This window comes from Siniperca chuatsi, linkage group LG22 (genome assembly GCF_020085105.1).
Source record: "Siniperca chuatsi isolate FFG_IHB_CAS linkage group LG22, ASM2008510v1, whole genome shotgun sequence".
NCBI lineage: Eukaryota > Metazoa > Chordata > Actinopteri > Centrarchiformes > Sinipercidae > Siniperca > Siniperca chuatsi.
The window spans coordinates 12,334,560-12,353,536 of NC_058063.1; the positions used below are offsets into that span (position 1 = coordinate 12,334,560).

The 18,977-nt window shown below is 38.4% G+C and overlaps 1 protein-coding gene across 1 annotated transcript; it reads left to right on the forward strand.

Moving 5' to 3' along the window:
- The first annotated feature begins 3,686 nt into the window (after positions 1–3,686).
- Positions 3,687–14,837, forward strand: LOC122869885 (mucin-2-like). Its single transcript, XM_044183288.1, has 9 exons — positions 3,687–3,865; positions 5,088–5,147; positions 5,425–7,358; positions 7,562–7,626; positions 7,795–7,979; positions 8,454–8,629; positions 10,587–10,651; positions 10,739–10,887; positions 10,985–14,837. The coding sequence occupies exons 2-9, from the start codon at positions 5,105–5,107 to the stop codon at positions 11,068–11,070; spliced, it is 2,703 nt and encodes a 900-aa protein (XP_044039223.1). The 5' UTR covers positions 3,687–3,865; positions 5,088–5,104; the 3' UTR covers positions 11,071–14,837.
- The last annotated feature ends 4,140 nt before the right edge of the window (positions 14,838–18,977 follow it).

Below are 18,977 nucleotides of genomic sequence, written 5' to 3' on the forward strand. Positions count from 1 at the left end.
GCATATACTGTACTGGTTAATGATAAAATGACAAGATGGTTTAAGATTGTTAAAATGTTGGTAGGGACAATTCAGTCACACAATTGAACTTAAACCTGACATAATTTAATTTTCATAAACAAACTTCTTGCATGGAAGTTGGTAGCCTATATCAAACACCATTTTCCCCAAATAAATACATCTGGAATATGAAATATTTTATTTTTTGAAAAAAGGTTTGATGATGGTATTATATTTTGGACAGCTTTTGGTCATTTAATAACACAACACTGAGTTGCTTTTTAAATGTAATTGTTACACCAGGATGCTTTTTGATGCTTTTTAGAAAGTCTATGGATGGATCAGCTATAGTTACATTTGACAATAGAATATTCTAAGGATAAATAAATATATTACTGGAGGAAAATTCACAAATAAATATAACATAAGATGTTTTGGGCATCCCCATTGTGGAGAATTTAATTGACATTAAATCTGTTTAAATGGTAATACATACATTGTGTTTGTAATAAAGTGAGAATTTCTTTTAGAAACACCAGATATATCCAGTAAAACATGTTTTAGAAGTTTAAACTGGATATTGAATAATCATGTGACTTCTAAAAACATAATCAAACTACATGATAACGACATTTTACTTCAAAGCAACAGGATGTGCAAAGATCAAACATTTTTTGCAGTTGGTTTTATTAATGGCAAAGAAAAATGGACTGGCTCCAAACCTCTTTGTCAACCTTTTATAATATGGCACCACAATTAGATATGTTAAAAAACGGGACGGCAGGGGAAACTAAAAAAATTTTGTTAGATACATATGCACATAATGTATTCTTTTAATGTATTTCAGTTTTAGTATTTTTAATAAAGAGAAACTGACATGTACCAAAGTATTCCCATATTCATCCACAGGGGGAGCCATCACCTTAAAAATGTGTTTCTCCATGATCACTCATAAAGTTTTGTGACATTCAGTACACTATCTGTTTTAGGAGTATCATTTGAAGTTAAGCCAAAATTGATCAAAGTTTGTGTGGCTTGTGACATAATGTTAACCTTTTCGAATAAGTCCACAATTAGAATTCGTCCTATATGATTTTTGTGTAAATGTTTTTAACTCAACATGCCTAAGTTCACTTGCAGTAGTAAAGCACAATAGCAAAATACTAAAAACAGCAGCTCTCTCAACATGGAGGAAAAACATAGAGCATTATGTGAAAAGCTCCCTCTGCCTTTTAACAACACTGGTGTGTACATATAGATACAGATTTTCTGGATCCATACTCATACATGAAATCAGAACTCTTGAATCTCCTATTTAAAAAAAGGCTTCAACGGTATTTGTCGATAACACTTTGTCTAAATGAACAATTAATCTACAGTATTACCCAGTAGTCACTTTTATTTGCTACATATAGGTTTAATTCATAGTCATGGACTATTTTTTGTTGTTGTTTCTTTTACATATGTTTTCATATTTTTATACATTCCTTTCCAAATAAACTGAAAAAAATAAACAATACTGGTGACTTCCACTTTTATGTTTCCTGAAAATATCCGAGCTTAAAAGGACTTTTTGGCATTAGATAGTATGACTTCACTAGTAGTGATACATGAACATCATCAGCAAGCCTCCAGCTGGTCGGCTCAAGCAAACAAAATTTTAACAGTCCACAGCAGAATGCATTTTTATTTCCCATGATTGATTCTGCTCTCAAATCTTTAACAAGTTTCAACACGTTCCAAGAGAAGTGTTTTAAATCTTTTAAATCTCTTCTTAAAACGCACTTTAATCTTAAGGCCATCCCCTCCCTTCAGGCCTACCTCCAAAGCCACTCCCTCGAAAAACATTTTCAGGCGCAATGAGTGCAGGGAAGGAAGGCCTGCCAATCATTTAATTTTGGGCCACATGAAATTATTGGCTGGGCTTATTACTGAGCTCTTTTTCTCAGAGTATTTGATTTATATATTGCTGTTGGGATGTAAAGACAATTTCTACAAAAATAACAAAAAATGCTTCTGAAATAAATTACCTACCCTAGCTTTAACTGGTGGTATTTGTTGTAATTATTGTTTTGTCTTGTTTTATATTTTGTGTTTTGGATTTTATTTACTTTTGTTTTTACTGTAAAACACTTTTACAGTAAAAAAAAAAAAGTGTTTGGAAAGGTGCTAAATAAATAAAGTTATTGTTAGTATTATTAAATCTCTCTGTAATAAACAAAGTAGTTCCAGCCTACTGATAGATCTTACCACATAAGTCAGAGGGTAATAAAAAATACACAGTAATAAAAACACAAAGCATGTTCCACAATATGCTACAGTATAAATAAAAAACATTTTGGGGTACTTCTTATGATCATATTGTACTCCCAACACAATATACCTAATGCATAAGGTATATCTTGTTAGGAGTACAATTTATGTGAATATAATATATACTGTAAGGTCATGTTCCAAATTCACTGGATCATTGCTGTTATATTTATGAGTCGTGATTATTGCCTGTCTAGTCCGAATTTTGAAAACCTGCAATGCAATGACTTGCAGTAACCTTTAAGTGAGGGAGGAGCAAACCCACATTATATAAAAATTTGGAGCCTCTTGTGCTGTTTTTTTTTTCTTTTCAAGACAAAACTAATCTGTCATAAATTAATACGTACATCGCAGGATCACTAACATAGTTTGATTGACAGGTGATCTCTGGGAAGTGCAATGCAAAAACAACACAGGGACAGACTGTGTAGCAAAAGACGTCACTGAAACTAAAAGCCATACATTCTGATAATAACCACTTAAAAACAGAACAGCAGGATACATTGTCAGTGTATATGAATTTAAAGGGTTTAAGACGCTTGAGAATGAACTCTTCATAAACAAACCTGAAATATATCACACAGCAGGAAAATAGGAAACAGGTCTTGAAAAGTCTTCATTTTTATTTTCAAAAGTCATATTTATCAAATATTTTCTCTTTCCTGTTGTAGGCAGTAATGTTAGTTCTAAAATGTTATTGTATCACATTGTGAGTAGTCAGGAGAACTCACGCACTTTTAAAACTAAAAGTGAAATTGTTGTGACAGTGGATTGTGTGTTCATGAGACTGTTCAATTCTGTTTTATGGAGTTTCAGTCAGCACCATCAGACCTGTAGCAAACACTGTTGCTACTGCTAGCTACAGCATCTAGGAAGCTTATTTACACATAATGGGTAAGTGTCAATTTTAGCAAAAACTTCAATAATGAATAAATTCATAATTTTTCATTGGTTAATCCATCCATCCATTTTATGCTGTTTATCCAGTATATATACAGTATATATATGAAGAATTATTCATATACCACTGGGAAGTCATGTATAATATTCGTTCAGTGCGTTTGAATATGCAATTCCATAATCATATTACTTTTGTTTTTTTCTTTTCCTGTATTTCTTCCCGCTCCATTACCACCTCACTATAAGTCTATAATAACTTGTTTTGTTCTAACTTACTGTCACACTGGTGGAACTACCTTCAAGATTCACACAGGTGAAATGCACCAGCAACTTCTTTCACAGGACAAAAGAAGGGAGTGTGCCATAGTACTGAGCCAAGAACATGACAGATGAAATTTTGTATCCTGTGATTTGGGTTTCTCTAGTGTCACAACATTTCTGAAATATGTGTCACCCATAATTCACGTCATTAGCCTTTATTCCGTTCTAATATTTAAAGGCCTTAACAGATGTGGACTGTCACTTAAGGTGAAACCTTTGCAATATGACAGATGTGAATTTAAAAAAAATCTGAATTTAAAAAACACATCTATAATCAGATAGAAAGGGGGAATTTCTAACTTTTCTGACATCTGACATCTTTTCATTTTGGGTAAGTACATTTTTAAGTCTATATGTACTCTTTTTTTACATGTATACACTGTGTGTGTGTCTTTGTGTGAAAGAGAGAGAGAGAGAGAGAGAGTGAGAGAGAGAGAGAATGTGTGTGTATGTTTTTCTGTTTAATGTTTCTGTATTTAGTTATTTATGATATCCATATAAAGAAGAAAGAGTTGCACTCTGAAATATTTAATTCAATAAGTTTACTAAATCATCTGTCTCGCAATACACAAAACATTGTCACACAAAACAGGCCATCCAGCCTTCATCGGTGTGTACAAATGCAGGTGATACAATCCCTACTTAAATAGGTCAGGTGAATGCAATCACTAATCACTGTGGCTCAGTTCAAAATGGAATCGCATATAACCAATCATTGCTATGCACTGAAACTGTAAACACGTTCACTTTAAATCTATTATTCAGTCAGATGTTTTGAATAATAATCATTAAAAACATATTACAAAATAACTATGGTAATTACTGTGAACATCAGATTCCTCACCGTTCATAAAACAGATTAAACCAATAGTTGGCAAAAAACATTCAGGGATAAACCAAGGGATCAATCTAACTTTGTAAAAGATTCATTATTTGTTATTCAAGCCACATGTAATATCCGCCACAATGAAGTTTTGAACAATTGTCTTAATTCCCTGTAAACATATTATTGCAGTATCTTAACATAATTTTAGAAAGAGAAAATAAAACAAAGTTTAGAAAAAAAAAATTGGATGGCAGGAATAGGTTATATTCTGGAAGTTACAATGTCACTAGGTTTCCAATACATTTTAGATTCTCAGTTTTGTGTCCATGTTCCCAGAAATGACATGCTACAGGTGATGTCATGTCTGCACCTTTAATACTACTTCTGTGCTCATTGACCCAAATCTTTCATTTTTGGGGTGTTTGACCGATATAGTATTTATTGCGCTGACAGAATAGTAGATACATTACATGGATAGTGTTACAGGTAATTAGGGATCTGATTTTATACTAATTTCCTGTTTGTCCATTATTGAATATGTCAGTTTTATTATTGCTGTACTTATTGTTTCTTCTATTTAAGATTTTTTAATACATTGTATTCTCACAGGAATTCAAACATGAACAATATTGAGAAAGTAATGATTATAGTAGCCAGTAACTGTAGTGCAAAATGTTTACACATGTTAATCCTGTGAGTTAGTCTTTGTATTTTTTTAATTTTATAGATTGAAAGGCAGACAAGATGGGTGTCGGACGGAACATATCAATTTTCCTGATTCTAATAGGTAAGCTAAGTGATGTTAAACCGGATAACTTGAAACAACCTAATACAGTACTGTGAAAGAAAAGGTTTGTATTTAAAGTTACATAGAGTTTAATGTACCCGTTGCACTACTGTAGAACAGCAATTGAAAAGTTCTGAAACTCATTTAAAGTATAACATTGTGTATTGTAGCAGATGTATAACATTACATGAGGGTATTCTTAATAGGAATAGGAATAGGAAGTGAAAAATTGGCCATTTTGGAATTAATTGTTCCACGTTTTGTTCGTTGACAATAGTTGCTATGGATGTGGCAACGAGACGAGCAGCTGCACAAGCTGCTACAAATGCTCCAACAACGACAACAGCAACAATGGTAACAACTACACCTGCTCCAACAACTACAACTGCCTCAACAACAACCCATGCTCAGACAACGACAACTGCGGCAACAACTACACCTGCTCCAACAACAACGACAACTGCCACAACAACAATACCTGATCCAAAAACATCGACAGCGACAACAACAACACCTGCTCCAACAACAACGACTGCGGCAACAACTACACCTGCTCCGACAACAACGACAACTGCCTCAACAACTACACCTGCTCCAACAACAACGACTGCTTCAACAACAACAACTGCTCCGACAACGACAACTGCGGCAACAACTACACCTGCTCCAACAACAACGACTGCGGCAACAACAACACCTGCTCCGACAACGACAACTGCCTCAACAACAACACCTGCTCCAACAACCACGACAGCGACAACAACAACACCTGCTCCAACAACAACGACTGCGGCAACAACTACACCTGCTCCAACAACAACGAAAAATGCGGCAACAACTGCACCTGCTCCGACAACAACGACAACTGCCTCAACAACTACAACTGCTCCAACAACAACGACTGCGGCAACAACAACACCTGCTCCGACAACGACAACTGCGGCAACAACAACACCTGCTCCGACAACAACAACAGCAGCAACAACTACACCTGCTCCAACAACAACAACAGCAACAACAACTACACCTGCTACAACAACTGAAGCAACAACTACACGTTCTCCGACAACAACGACAGCAGCAACAACAACAACTTCTGCTCCAACAACAACAACTACAGCAACAACTACACCTACTCCAACAACAAGTATGTCAACAACGACAACTACAGCAACAACTACACCTCCTCCAACAACAAGTGTGGCAACAACAACGACAGCAGCAACAACTACTTCTGCTCTGACAATGACAACGACAGCAACAACTACACCTGCTCCAACAACAACAACAGCAGCAACAACAACACCTGCTCCAACAACAACGACAGCAGCAACAACTACTTCTGCTCTGACAATGACAACGACAGCAACAACTACACCTGCTCCAACAACAACAACTGCATCAACAACTACACCTTCTCCAACGACAACGACTGCTACAACAACTACACCTGCTCCAACAACTACAACTACAGCAACAACAACACCTGCTCCAAGAACTACACCTGCTCCGACAACAACGACAGCAGCAACAACTGCACCTGCTCAAACGACAACAACACCTGCTCAAACAACGACAACTGCAACAACAACGACAACTATAGCAACAACGACACCTGCTCCAACAACAACTACAGCAGCAACCACTACACCTGCTCCAACAACAACAACTACAGCAACAACTACACCTGCTCCAAAAACAACAAGTTTGGCAACAACAACAACAGCAGCAACAACTACTTCTGCTCTGACAACGACAACAACAGCAGCAACAACAACACCTGTTCCAACAACGACGACTTCAGCAACAACAACACCTGCTCCAACAACAACGACAGCAACAACAACTACAACTGATCCAACAACAGCATCAACAACTACACCTGTTCCAACAACAACAACTACACTTGCACCGACAACAACGACAGCAGCAACAACTACACCTGCTCCGACGACAACGACTGCAGCAACAACAACGACAGCAGCAAAAACTACACCTGCTCAAACAACGACAACTGCGGCAACAACGACACCTGCTCCAACAACAACGACAGCAGCAACAACTACTTCTGCTCTGACAACGACAACTGCAGTTGTTCCTGCACCTTTGTATGCTATCTCAATAAACTTGCAAGCAGAACCTTTTTCAGCTGACCTTCTTGACACCACCAACATTCGATTCAAAAATCTTAAAAAACGAGTTGAAGACACGGTGAGTAATTTTTTAAACTGAACCCATATTTCATTGACCATGTCGGTTTTGTGCATGAATGATTGGACAGAAAATTTTAGCTGAAGGAGAAATCTGTCAAGCTAAAAAGTAATGTCAGTTAAATTTGCTTTTGTTCATTTCTTTTGAAGACAATTGTGCTTGAAAGCTACTCAAGGTCTTTCAATGTTGCTTTCTTTTTGCAGTGCAATATCATATACAAACGAAAATTTGGTGATCAGTTTGACCGGTGCATTTTGAAACAGTTCAGGTAAAAATATTTTTCTAACAGTGGTTTACTGATTTTGCTTTACATGGAGGATTCTGGTCTTAAATTGGTATTTTCTAATGTTAATAGTGTCATGTGTGGAAATCACCCATGACAAACAGCAACAGAATTGTCTCATATCATTGGTTGAAATTTGGTTTTATGATACAGGCCTGTTCCACCCTCAACTCGAGTGGATGGAACTCAAGCAGATCTGGATGTTTTGTTTACTCGGACTACTCCCACTGCAGATCTCCCACTGAATAGCGTTGTTGCTCAAACCTTAGTAGAAGCTGTGAATAATTCTACCAATAACTTCAGTGTGAGCATAAATCCCAACACAGTCCAAGTACTAGGTAAGTAAACACAACAGAATGTTTCACTCTTATCAGTATGTAAAACATCTGAAATAATGTACTACTCATGGTCTGTTTTGAAATAATTCAGCAAAATAATTATGTTGCTACACAAGAATTGGAGGTATAGACAAGATTCATAAAGACAACTTTAACAGTGTTCAGTGTTGTACCAAATGTTCAACAGTGTGGCAGGATGAGCTATTTTCTAAGCTATCTTGTATTCAGCCAGAATGCTTGTTACATAAATAATTTGTTATTAACTGTAAGATTTTTGACATTAACAACTTCAGAACTAGACAAGAGGCTAAAAAGTCTGCAAATCCAATTTTTTCTATACCTTTCATGATAGCCCTTATAAGTCATCGAAACTGGCACCAAGGTCAGTTTGACATCAAACAAGGATAAAGGAAATCTTTCAGTTTGGGCACAAATACTCATTTACTTATTCTTTTCAAATTTTTTTTTTTACAGCTGGTCCAGTTCCAGAGCCAGCTACAATTTCTGCACCTACAACTACCACACCTATAACTGTAGCATTCATAATAACAAGGGTGACGTTCCGATCTGTTCTAAGCACATTTACAAGGGACTTGCTGAATCCATCATCTGCAGCTTTCAGAAATCGAGCTTCAATGATAAAGACACAGGTAAGTCTCACCCTTAGAATAACATCTGCTGGTACATCTACTGAATTATTTGATCAGAGAGTCCCCACTCAAAAAACTGAAATGTTATGGTAACACTTTATAATACAGCCAAAGCTATTTAGTATTTATTTTTGTACCTTTGTTTCACAAAATATCAGTGTTGTTAACACCATTTCCCCCAAACATGTTTTCCAGTAATTAACCAGTATTCACAGTAACAGTATAATTTATTTCTCTTTTTCTCCAAAGTGCCCAATTGTTACTCCCCTGTTCCCCATAGTCTTGTTTAAGTACTTTATTCATACAATGAAATTACACTGTAAATCGCGGGATAAGGTGTTACCAATGTTGTCATTAAAAACAAGTTTCATTAACCTTAGTATCCTTAAAATAATCATTCCATTTTATCAATGATGCTCCATCTTGAAATATATTCTCATAGAATGTTGGTGGGGTACATTATTTTGATGAATTTGATGTATATATGAAATATACAATAACAATTTAAATGTACTTACATGGGCTGCTGCTCATCTTGTTACAATGAGGTGTAACAAGCATGTGCATTAAGGCATGCTAAACTTCAATACTTATACTGTATATGATAAAACATGTAGTATCAAGAATTCAAACACATTGTGCAAAGGTTTGGTGTGATGGATGGTCCTGGCAAATTCCCTAAGTAGAGATTTCCCCACCAGGAAAAGGAACAAATACCATTTGAAAAACTGTGCACACTGCCCAGAAACTTAATGTTACTGTAAAAAGTGAATAACTCATCTTCTTTTAAACCCTGTACTGGTGCCCATCATTATTTTTTTCCTCCTGTCTGTCTGTCTCTTGGCCACAATTTGTTTTCTGCACTACACAAAGTACAGAAAATACAAGAAAAATTAAAGCTGTAGGGGCGTGCCGCAGACGCAGCGCCATTGCTGGAAGTGGGTCGACGTGGCTCTGAATTTTCATGTGTTTCGGACACTGCATAAAGGAGATAAATGTCACTTCCTGCATCCACTATGTGGTGCTAGAGAACACACTAATTATACCTTATGTTCCAGTATATCAAGTGTACACTACCATGAAAATTTCATGTAAATCAAATGATGATTGTCACGCAAGGCCTACTTCCTGTTGCAAGTAGGTGCCGCAATTACTATAACTCCTAATTGGCATGTAGATGTCCTCAGGCTTTGACTGTTATCAAACATTTGAAGTTTGGGGCATATTGGAAAATGTACACTAAAGTTACAACAACTTCCTGTTTAATGGCAAATCGTCAAAATACAATGCCACGCTACAGACATGCCCTTCAACAAAAACTGAAGCATTTGATAACTTTTTAGTGAGAATGTCTCTAGATTGCACTGGCCAAATTTGAAGTTGATCTGATTAATTCTGTAGGAGGAATTAGGTTATTATGAACTACAACAACTATATTATGAACTGATACATCTGCCTCCAAAATTTCGTACATCTAGGTGAAACGGGATGTGAGGGCTTCTCTGTAGAGGGTGTGATTGAGCCATTTTGACACACCAATGTGTAAGGCCCATATCAAATTTCCCTTCGCCACTTCTGATGCATGTGCAAAGTTTTGTGAGTTTTCGAGCACTTTTAGGCCCTCAAAAATGCAATTCAATTAAGCTAAGAAAATTAATAATTCCTTGCATTACAGTAGGGACCTCACAGCGGTTGCTGCTCAGGCCGTAATAAAAACAGGAAATTAGGAAAAACTAATCTTCATGCTTACTAGACAGTCTACATTCTATATGTAAAAAGGTCACTTATTCAGATATATGGAAGGAATTGATGACAGAGACATCTAAGGGAATATGTCAAGACAAAGAAAACTACACCTCCAACACGCTGTCCAACTTATATCATATACACACAGTTCAGTGTTCTGAGGCAAACACAGAAGTAAAACGTTTTTACAATTTGTTTTCTGTTTATGCAGCTTGAACCTGTTTTCCAAAGGGCATTCCCTTCCTCCTTCAACTCCTTGGACGTGGTGACATTCAGGTAATCTCTTAAGACTTATCGTGTTACAATTTAAGAGAAGTGGCCTAAATCAGATATTTAAAACAATATTTTTTGTTTCTCCTGCAGAAATGGCTCAGTAATCAACGAGATGAACCTTCGTTTTGCAAGCACAAATGTTCCTAATATCACTCCTATTGCAAGTGTTTTGATCAGTGCAGCTTCAAACATCACTGGCTTTGACATTGAAGGCAACTCCATCAACGTGAATGGCTTATGTAAGCAATATTGTGTGCTACTTCATCAAAAAATTTAAAAAAGTTGAACAACTGTTTATTAAACTAATGTTTTGTTTCCTTTTCTCCTCATTTACAGCTTCAAGTGGAGTACGCCACAAGATCAGTCTCCTCACTGCATCCTGCCTGGTACTGTTGTCATGGCTACTGTCAAGCCAGCAATAGCATCAGTGCTGATTTCCATTTGAATTGCTATCAGAACATGACTGCCATCACTGGTATGAAAAAGGACTAGAATTGAACACGTTTCTGTGTGGGAACGTCCAGGATCCTGGGCCGGGCAGCATGACACAGCCAGCTTTAAGCACCTGGTCCATTTAATCATCACTAGAATAATAAGCCAAACAATATAACGACACTTTGTATTAAGCCCTGGGATGTCAGAAAATAATTGCAATATTTCACTATTAATGTAAAATGTAACGTATAAATGCATGTTGCTTCTCTGAATACTACGCTATAACAATATTTAACTTAGTTGCTAACATAGCAGCATAACATAGTATAGCAACATAATAGCTCTGCAGAGAGCATATTGTAAAGGGAACAAGTCTTAAAAATTGAATGAAGGAACACATGCAGCTCGTGATGGGCTGCACATCTCAACCCTGAACCAATACATAAAATTTTATCAAAGGTCATGGTATATGATATATAAACAATGTACTGTCAGTTTCCTTATTAATATAAAATATATTTATGTAATCATGCATAGCTGTATTCTGTGAGTCTTCTAAAGGCAGTTAATGGACAGCTATCTCTTTGCCCTTCATCACCCGTCATGTCAAGGCCCCCACCCAGCCAAGCACAGTTTGTTCCAGCAGCAGTGCTGATATGAAGACCAGCAAAGATAACTGAGATACTGAGGGCTCCAGCTATAGAAATGGTACGCATAAATGTTCGCATAATCAGCTGGACCCAAGTGGCACCTTACCCATTCCTGTTGTGACTAGTTGTAGAATCAACAAAATGATCTACACTTCCACTGCAAACCTGTCAAATTTGATACCTATTCCCTGTCAACCAAAATCAGCCTTGAGGTCTGTCAGTAACACTAACACCATAAAACTAGCCCTCCTTTTTAGTTAATGATCTAATTAGTACTTATAAACTTGATTTTGTGATTTTAACGGAAACGTGGTTAGAAAAAAGTAACAGTGCAACCATTCTCATTGAGACAGCCCATCCTAACTTTAACGTTATGGATTATGTCGGTCTGGGTCAAGACGAGGAGGAGGAGTCGCTGTTTTATTCAATAATATATTTCAGGGCAAACAGACAACATTTGATGATTTTCCATCTTTTGAATATATTTCTGCAGTTTTGAAATGTTCCCCCCAAGTTCTGCTAGTAATTATTTACAGGCCACCAAAATATTCTCACAACTTCTTTGATGATTTTACAGAATTACTGTCTATTATTTCCACTGATTTTGACTATAATATTCATATTGATAATTCTAATGACAATGGTGCTAAGAATTCTTTGTTATTTTGGACACATTCGATTTGTCTCAGCATGTGAAAGGGCCCATGCACAGCCGGGGGCACACTTTGATTATCACAAAGGGTCTCAATATCTCTAATGTTTCTGTCATTGATCCTTCCTTATATGACCATTTCTGTGTTTTCTTTGACATGTCTTTTATTCCTGACATCCATATTAACTCAAACGGTATATCAATAAAAATACTGGTGCACTTTTTAAAAATATGATACATTACCACCTCTCGCCTTAAGCTCTGCTAATTATCTTGTAAATAACGTTAACTCTAAACTTGGGAATGTTATCGATACCATTGCACCTCTTAAGGTTAAATCATTTTCTGGCAAGCAAAGAGCATGGAGAAATGCTGCATCTGTAAAAGTCCAGAAAAGAGAAAGCTGTAAAGTTGAACCTAAATGACACAAAACAAAAATACATGTATATCTTGACATATACAAGGAGAGCCTCCGTGCTTACAATTTAGATGTGAAAAGTGTCATTAACAATAGCATTAATAATGCACAGACCCTATTTGCAACTGTCGAGAGGCTGACCCCCCCCCAAACGCAAACAAACCCTGAACTCCTATCCACATCCATTAATGCAATGAGTGTGCATCCTTTTTCACTAACAAAATTTTACATATTAGACAAGCCATCAATACTTCCATGTCAAATAAAACTGTTGGATCTGTACCATGTTTATATAAAAGTAATATGGAAAGGTTGATACAGTTTAATACCATAGACTACAAAACTCTTGATGAAACAGTGAGACAACTTAAGCCATCCATTTGCTACCTCGATGCTCTACCTACGAGCTTCTTTAAGAACGTATTTGACTGCCAGGTGATAGACGTATTGGAAAGAGTAAACCTCTCTGCAATCGGATAACTTTACAAAGGCTCTGAAAACTGCAGTTATTAAACCTCTTTTAAAAAAACGGAGCCTAGATGCCTCTATCATTAACAACTACAGACCAATATCAAATCTACTGTTCATAGGTAAAATCATTGAGAAAGTTGTATTACAGCAACTTAATTACTTCTTAGTCTCAACAGGTTGCTATGACAACTTCCAATCAGGATTTCGACCCCTCCATTGCACCGAAACTGCTCTTATTAAAGATCTAAATGATATTTGTTTTAGCACTGACTGTAAAGCTTCAATACTGGTGTTACTGGATCTCAGGGCTGCATTCAACACTGTCGACCACTCAATTCTTTTGGACAGGTTGGAAAATTGGGTTGGGCTTTCCGGCACAGTCTTGGGCTGGTTCAAGTCCTATCTACATGACAGGAACTACTTTGTTTCAATTAGCAAATAATTATCTGAGCTAACTAACGTTACATGTGGAGTCCCCCAAGGTTCAATCCTGCGGCCGTCTCTATTCAACCTCTACATGCTCCCGCTAGGCCCAATTATGCAAAACAACAATATCGCTTACCATAGTTATGCTGACGACACTCAACTCTATATAGCTCTATCACCAAATGACTATCGTCCTATAGATTTGCTGTGCCAGTGCATTGAACAAGTCAATGACTGGATGTGCTAGAATTTCCTTCAACTAAACAAGGACAAAACGGAGATTATTATTTTTGGTGCCAAGTAAGTTAGACTATTGTAATGGTCTCTTTTCAGGTCTCCCTAAAAAGGTGCTTAGGCTGCTACAGCTTGTTCAGAATGCTGCTGCAAGAGTCCTAACAAAAACTAAAAACTTTGAGCACATTACACCAATTCTCGAATCTCTTCATCGGCTCCCGGTGTGCAAAAGAATTGATTTCAAAATTCTGGTGCTCACCTATAAATCACTAAATTGTTTAATACATCACTAAACTGCTTGTACAATATTAACCCTCTAGACCCCTCAGGTCATCCGGACCGGTCTGCTAACTGTTCCCAGAGTCAGGACAAAACGTGTGGAGGCAGCGTTTAGCTACTACGCAACGAATACCTGGAACAGACTTCCATAGGATTTGAAACTTGCACCAAAACTTATCACCTTTAAATCTAGGCTGAAGACGTTTATGTTCACCAGTGCCTTCTGCTAATCTGCAAACTTTGCACTTTAATTTCTGACAATATAGCGTCTTTATAATTGAAACATTTGTTCTTACTCTTATATTCTTTTAAATATCTTTTCATGCATTGTTTTTAAATCCTGTTTTATTGTATGACATGTTTTTTTTATGTAAAGCACATTAGGTCTGCCTCGTTCATGAAATATGCTACATAAATAAAGTGCCTTGCCTTCTTGTAGTTTGTACAATTTCTGTCACAAACTTTACAATAATCAGAATACAAAATCTTTCAAGAATTTAAATTGTGTCTCATGTGATGTTTTCCAATTTTTGTGTGTGTATTAGGGCATGTAAAGCTCTGGTGATGTTTACAGACAATCAAACCTTGCCTATAATTAAATTTCACAATAGTGTCTTACAATCAGCCGGTCTCAGCCTTTCTTGTGTCAGTGAATCAGGTTTGTTTAGAAAGAGATAACTGGGAGTGGTGCATGGTTCACTTTTGCTATGAGATTGTTATTTATTCAAATACTGCCAGACAGTCTGAGAGATGCGTTGTCCTTAAATCAACAGGAGTGTGGGAACGAGGTGGACTGTGCGAGGTGGATGTGTCTGCGTTTTTGTGGACCCGCCAGAAGCTTCGCTAGAAGCTTCGTCTTAAACCATCATAAATTGACATTTTATCGAGTTTTTAAGCCAAGTTTTCTACACTACACTGTTTTCCTGGCCATTGTTTTACCTATATGTTAACTTGGTAAAAGTTTTCAGTCATTGGACGTGTGGATCTTAAGTGATTTTAAGCTGGCTGCAACTCGACGTGGTTTACCGGACTGCTTCCACTGCTGCTAGCTTAGCTAGGTTTGTTTTTAGCCCGGTGGCTAGGCTAACCGGTCGCTTATACTAAGGATTTTAAGCTTGTAGCACTTTTATAGACTCTACTGTGGATTTTAAGCTTTGAAGCACTCTCACGGACTAACTGCAAGCCTGATGGCTGAGTGTGGATTTTGTCACCTTACCATCTCAAAGCTGAAGAAAAGTATCGCCTGTCTGGAAGCTGAGCTCAGAGAAAAAGACAAGCTCATCCTGGAGTTCTCCACTGTTGTCTCGGCCCAGGCAAAACACCTTGCAGTCCTCAGCTCCTCTGGCTGCGGCAATGCAACCATCCCTTCTCACTCCCCTGACTGCTCCACTCCAGAACTGGCTTCCGTGGCTCGGCTCCATCATCGCCCCGGAGCATGAAGCTGTTTCAGCTAAGCCTGAAGATCCGTGGGTCCTCATGGGTGCAAAGCCTAAAGCAATTGCCATTTCTACTCCGTGCCGAGCCCCAGTGGATACATGGTCAGTTGTCGGCGGGGGTGGTGAGAAGGTTCCAGTGAGTTCGACTCCACGTCAGCCGGAGCACTGGACTGTAGCCTGTAAGGACAGACATGGTGCAAAGCGCCTGCCTCCTCCACCTTCACATCGGGTTTGACATCCTGGATACGCAGGACTTTCCACCACTGGAGGGATGCTCTCTTTTTCCAGCGGTCAAGTCTTTCTCCTCCTCTCGCCGCAAGTTACTGAAAGAGGCCGTGATCAGGAGAAGCTCTGAAGGTCTCATTCGTCCTGAGACGGCAGAGAAGACCTCTGCTAAGAAGGACACCGCCCCCTCGCCGCAGCAGTCCCTGGCCACGACTATCCCAGGGGCAGCTGATGGACCTCGGCGGTCCCCACGATCATCGACTCTGCCTCCTCTCATCCCCCCCAACTACGTTGATAGTTGGAGATTCCATAGTAAGGAATCACTTACTGTCACACACTGCTTTCCCAGAGCTACGACCCCTGACATCCTCGAAAAGCTCCCCGGACTTCTGGCTGCACTCCTGACGACTATCACGAAAATTATAGTCCATGTCGGCACCAATGACACCGCCCGTCAGCAATCGGAGCTGACTAAAGCAGACTTCATCCGCCTCTTTGACCTGTTCAACAGCACCGGAAAGCATGCTTTCATTTCAGATCCAATTCCTACACTGGGTCGTGGAATTGGCCGTTTTAGCAGGATCCTCAGCCTACACACCTGGCTCCAGTCTGTCTGCAGCACCCATGACGTTGGTTTTATTCACAATTTTAACTTATTCTGGGATCGTTCTTCCTTGTTTGCACAAGATGGTCTTCACCCAAACAAGTCAGGTAGTTGCATGCTGGCAGCTAACTTGCAGCATGCTGTGCTGTCCTCATGTAGTTGACTATTTATATCACCTGTTTCTCCTCGCTCTTCTTCTTTCTCTTCTCTGCCCACCATAAACAGCCACACACCCTCTGTTGTCACTAACTCCCCCTTGTGGACTGATCATAGTGCTGCTATTCCCTCTCCGATCCCTCTAGTGCTACTTTTAAAATTCCTGTGGTGATTTCAGATAGGTCCTTAATATGAAACAGACACAGCCGACACAGCAATAATAATCAGAATCAAAATCAGAAATACTTTATTGATCCCTGTAGGGAAACTCTTTGTTACAGTAGCTTGCCTTTACGTCAGTGCACACAGGAGAAGTATTAGAAAACGATATGATACACTATAAACACTATAAAACAGGTTAGAAAATAAATTAAGTATCATATCTTAATAAAGATCCGGGCCAGAACCCTACCTCAACTCTCAACCTCAAATCTGAACCAGCACAGACTTTTTAAGATGGCTCTTCTCAATGTAAGATCCCTCTCTAACAAAACATTTATTTTAAATGATTTTATCTCTTCTACTTATTTAGATTTTATGTTCTTAACATAATCATGGTTACGTGCTGGTGATCACAGTCAGCTGGCTGGATTGCACCCTCCTGATTATGACTGCTTTAGCTGCCCTACGGTTTGTGGTCGAGGTGGGGGTCTTTATTCCTCCTTTGAAGTGCTCAAGTTTAAACTTGGTGGCCCTCTCCCGGTCATATTTGCTATTATTTATCGCCCCCCTAAACCAGCTGGCTCCTTCTTGTTGGAACTCCCTGAGTTTTTATCCCGTCTTGTTTTAATTTATGATAGAATTGTTCTTTGTGATGATTTTAATATTCATGTTGATGACACCTCTAATGCTCTTGCTGCTAATTTTAACTTTTTAACTTTTAACTTTCAACAACATGTGTCTGGCCAAACTCATTCCTATGGCTACACCTTAGACCTAGTGTTTACTTTGGGCCTGAGAACTCCATCTGTGGAAATCAGGGACATGTTTGTATCCGGTCACCTATGCATTGTTTTTAACTGTGATTTGCAGGCTGCTAGTACTGTCTTATCACCCTCTAAGTGCACACATCCTTAATGAGCATGGTGCCTCAAAATTCTGTACACTGTTCAATTCTCCTGGCAATGTGTTTCCCGATTCCACCAATACCAATGATTTGGTTGATTCTTTTAACTACCTGTGTTCTTCAACCTTAGATCTCATAGCTCCTCTGAAAAATAGACCAAACCCAAAGACTAGAAAACAGCCATGGTTAAATAACAGTATTCAAAGCTGTAAAAGGAAATACAGAAGAGTAGAACACAGATGGAAGAAATCAGGTCTCCAGGTCCACTTTGTGACTATGAAAGAGTTATTACTCCTATATAATAGGATGGTGAAGGATGCAAGAATATGTAATTTCTCTGTACTTATTTCTGCCCATCAGCACAAGCCCAGATTCCTATTTAAGACTGTGGATCAGTTAGTTAACCCAGCCTCTCCTTGTGCCCCTGCTGATTGTGATGCTGATTGTGAAAAGTTTCTTTTGCACTTTGCTGGTAAGGTGGAGTTAATATGATCTGATATCACCCCCAGTCCTGCCTTTTTAGATGTGGATCACCCGCTCAGGGATTCTTTGAGCAATTCTTCTGCTGTTACTCTGCCTGAACTTGCAGACATCATGTCTCTTATGAGAGTATCCTCCAGCCCTCTGGACAACATCCCAACTAGGTTTTTATTGGAAGTTATGGATGGTATTGCGCCCCATTTGCTAACTATTCTGAACAGCTCGCTGTCTACTGGCTGCATCCCAGATTACTTAGAAACTGCTTGTGTCCAGCCAGTCCTAAAAAAACCTGGGCTTGATCCCACCATCCTGGATAACTATCATCCAATCTCCAAACTGCCTTTTATTTCAAAGATTCTCAAAAAACTTGTATCTAAGCAGCTTCTTACTGCTGAGGAAAACAATGATACCTTTGAAAAGTTCCAATCTGGCTTTCATCAACACCACAGCACTGACACAGCCCTTCTCCAAGTCACTAATATTAATGAATGCAGACACAGGCATGTGTTCAATTCTTGTGCTGCTGGACTGAAGTGCTGCCTTTGACAATATTGATCATGGCATTCTTCTAGATAGACTGAGGCACTGGGTGGGCATATCTGGCACTGCACTAGACTGGTTCTCATCTTATCTGTCCAATAGGAAATTCTCTGTCAGCATTAATAATTTCATGTCATCCTTTTCCCATCAACTATGGTGTGCCTCAAGGTTCAATTCTGCAACCAATACTATTCTCCTTATACATGCTTCCCTTGGGTGATGTCATCCGCAGACATGGTAGTTTCTTTTCATTGTAA